Source organism: Ammodytes marinus, assembly GCF_949987685.1.
Source record: "Ammodytes marinus genome assembly, contig: scaffold_319, whole genome shotgun sequence".
NCBI lineage: Eukaryota > Metazoa > Chordata > Actinopteri > Uranoscopiformes > Ammodytidae > Ammodytes > Ammodytes marinus.
Genome location: NW_027648068.1, coordinates 11,779 through 12,500, shown reverse-complemented (window position 1 = coordinate 12,500; position 722 = coordinate 11,779). Strand labels below are relative to the sequence as shown.

At 35.3% G+C, this 722-nt stretch overlaps 1 protein-coding gene across 1 annotated transcript in view; it reads right to left on the bottom strand.

The window, feature by feature from the left end:
- LOC307271116 (dynein regulatory complex subunit 4-like) overlaps positions 1-287 on the bottom strand; it is a gene marked incomplete at both ends in the record, with an annotated part of 12,213 nt that extends 11,926 nt beyond the window's left edge. Inside the window, one exon of the mRNA XM_080054989.1 lies at positions 198-287. Coding sequence (XP_079911115.1) covers positions 198-287 — 90 coding nt within the window. The remainder of the gene's footprint in view (positions 1-197) is intronic.
- Between the last annotated feature and the right edge of the window lie 435 nt (positions 288-722).

Genomic DNA, 722 nt, shown 5'->3' with positions numbered 1-722 from the left:
ATATACCCATGACAAAGGCATTAAGAAAAACTATATAAAAATAGCATTCTTTGCACTGATGGTCTCGTTTTGCTGTTACATGTCATTCATGATCATCAGAGGGAAAATGAGACTGTTTCAGAAATATTTAAAAGTTCCTCGTAGCGACTTTAAAGTTTCATTTATTAATATAATTATAATATTCTTTCAGTCCTGACCTGATCCTTGGACATCTCCTCAGTTGAAAGTCCGTCCACCACAGATGAAACTTTCCCCTTCACGGCTTTCTGGCTTTTGCTCTTAGGCGGCTGTAAAGAAAACAGTGTGAAGGTTTATACATTTCATTTCATTTAACTTTTATTTATCCTCGAGAGACCAATTGAGGGGTGACCCTCATTTACAATGACGTCGAGTTCAAACAAATTCAAAGGAAAAACAACAATACATACACAATATTCAATGCAAGTACATCAAATACACAACAACAGGTGAAGAGAAAAACAATTGAAACATTTACACAGTGGTGAAGAGTGGCAGCAATTAAAATTAAATGGGTGAAAGTACAATATAGCCTAATTAAAACAGTTACAGGTAGAGTTTGGCAGATTTAAGATAGTTTGTTTAAATTGGTTAAAGGATATGAAGGTATTTAGTTAAATTTTTTGCTGTAAATTGGGATAGGGTTAATACACAGCCTAGGCTCTGTAAACGGGCGTGTTGCTAGCTACGGTGCTCCCTTTGTT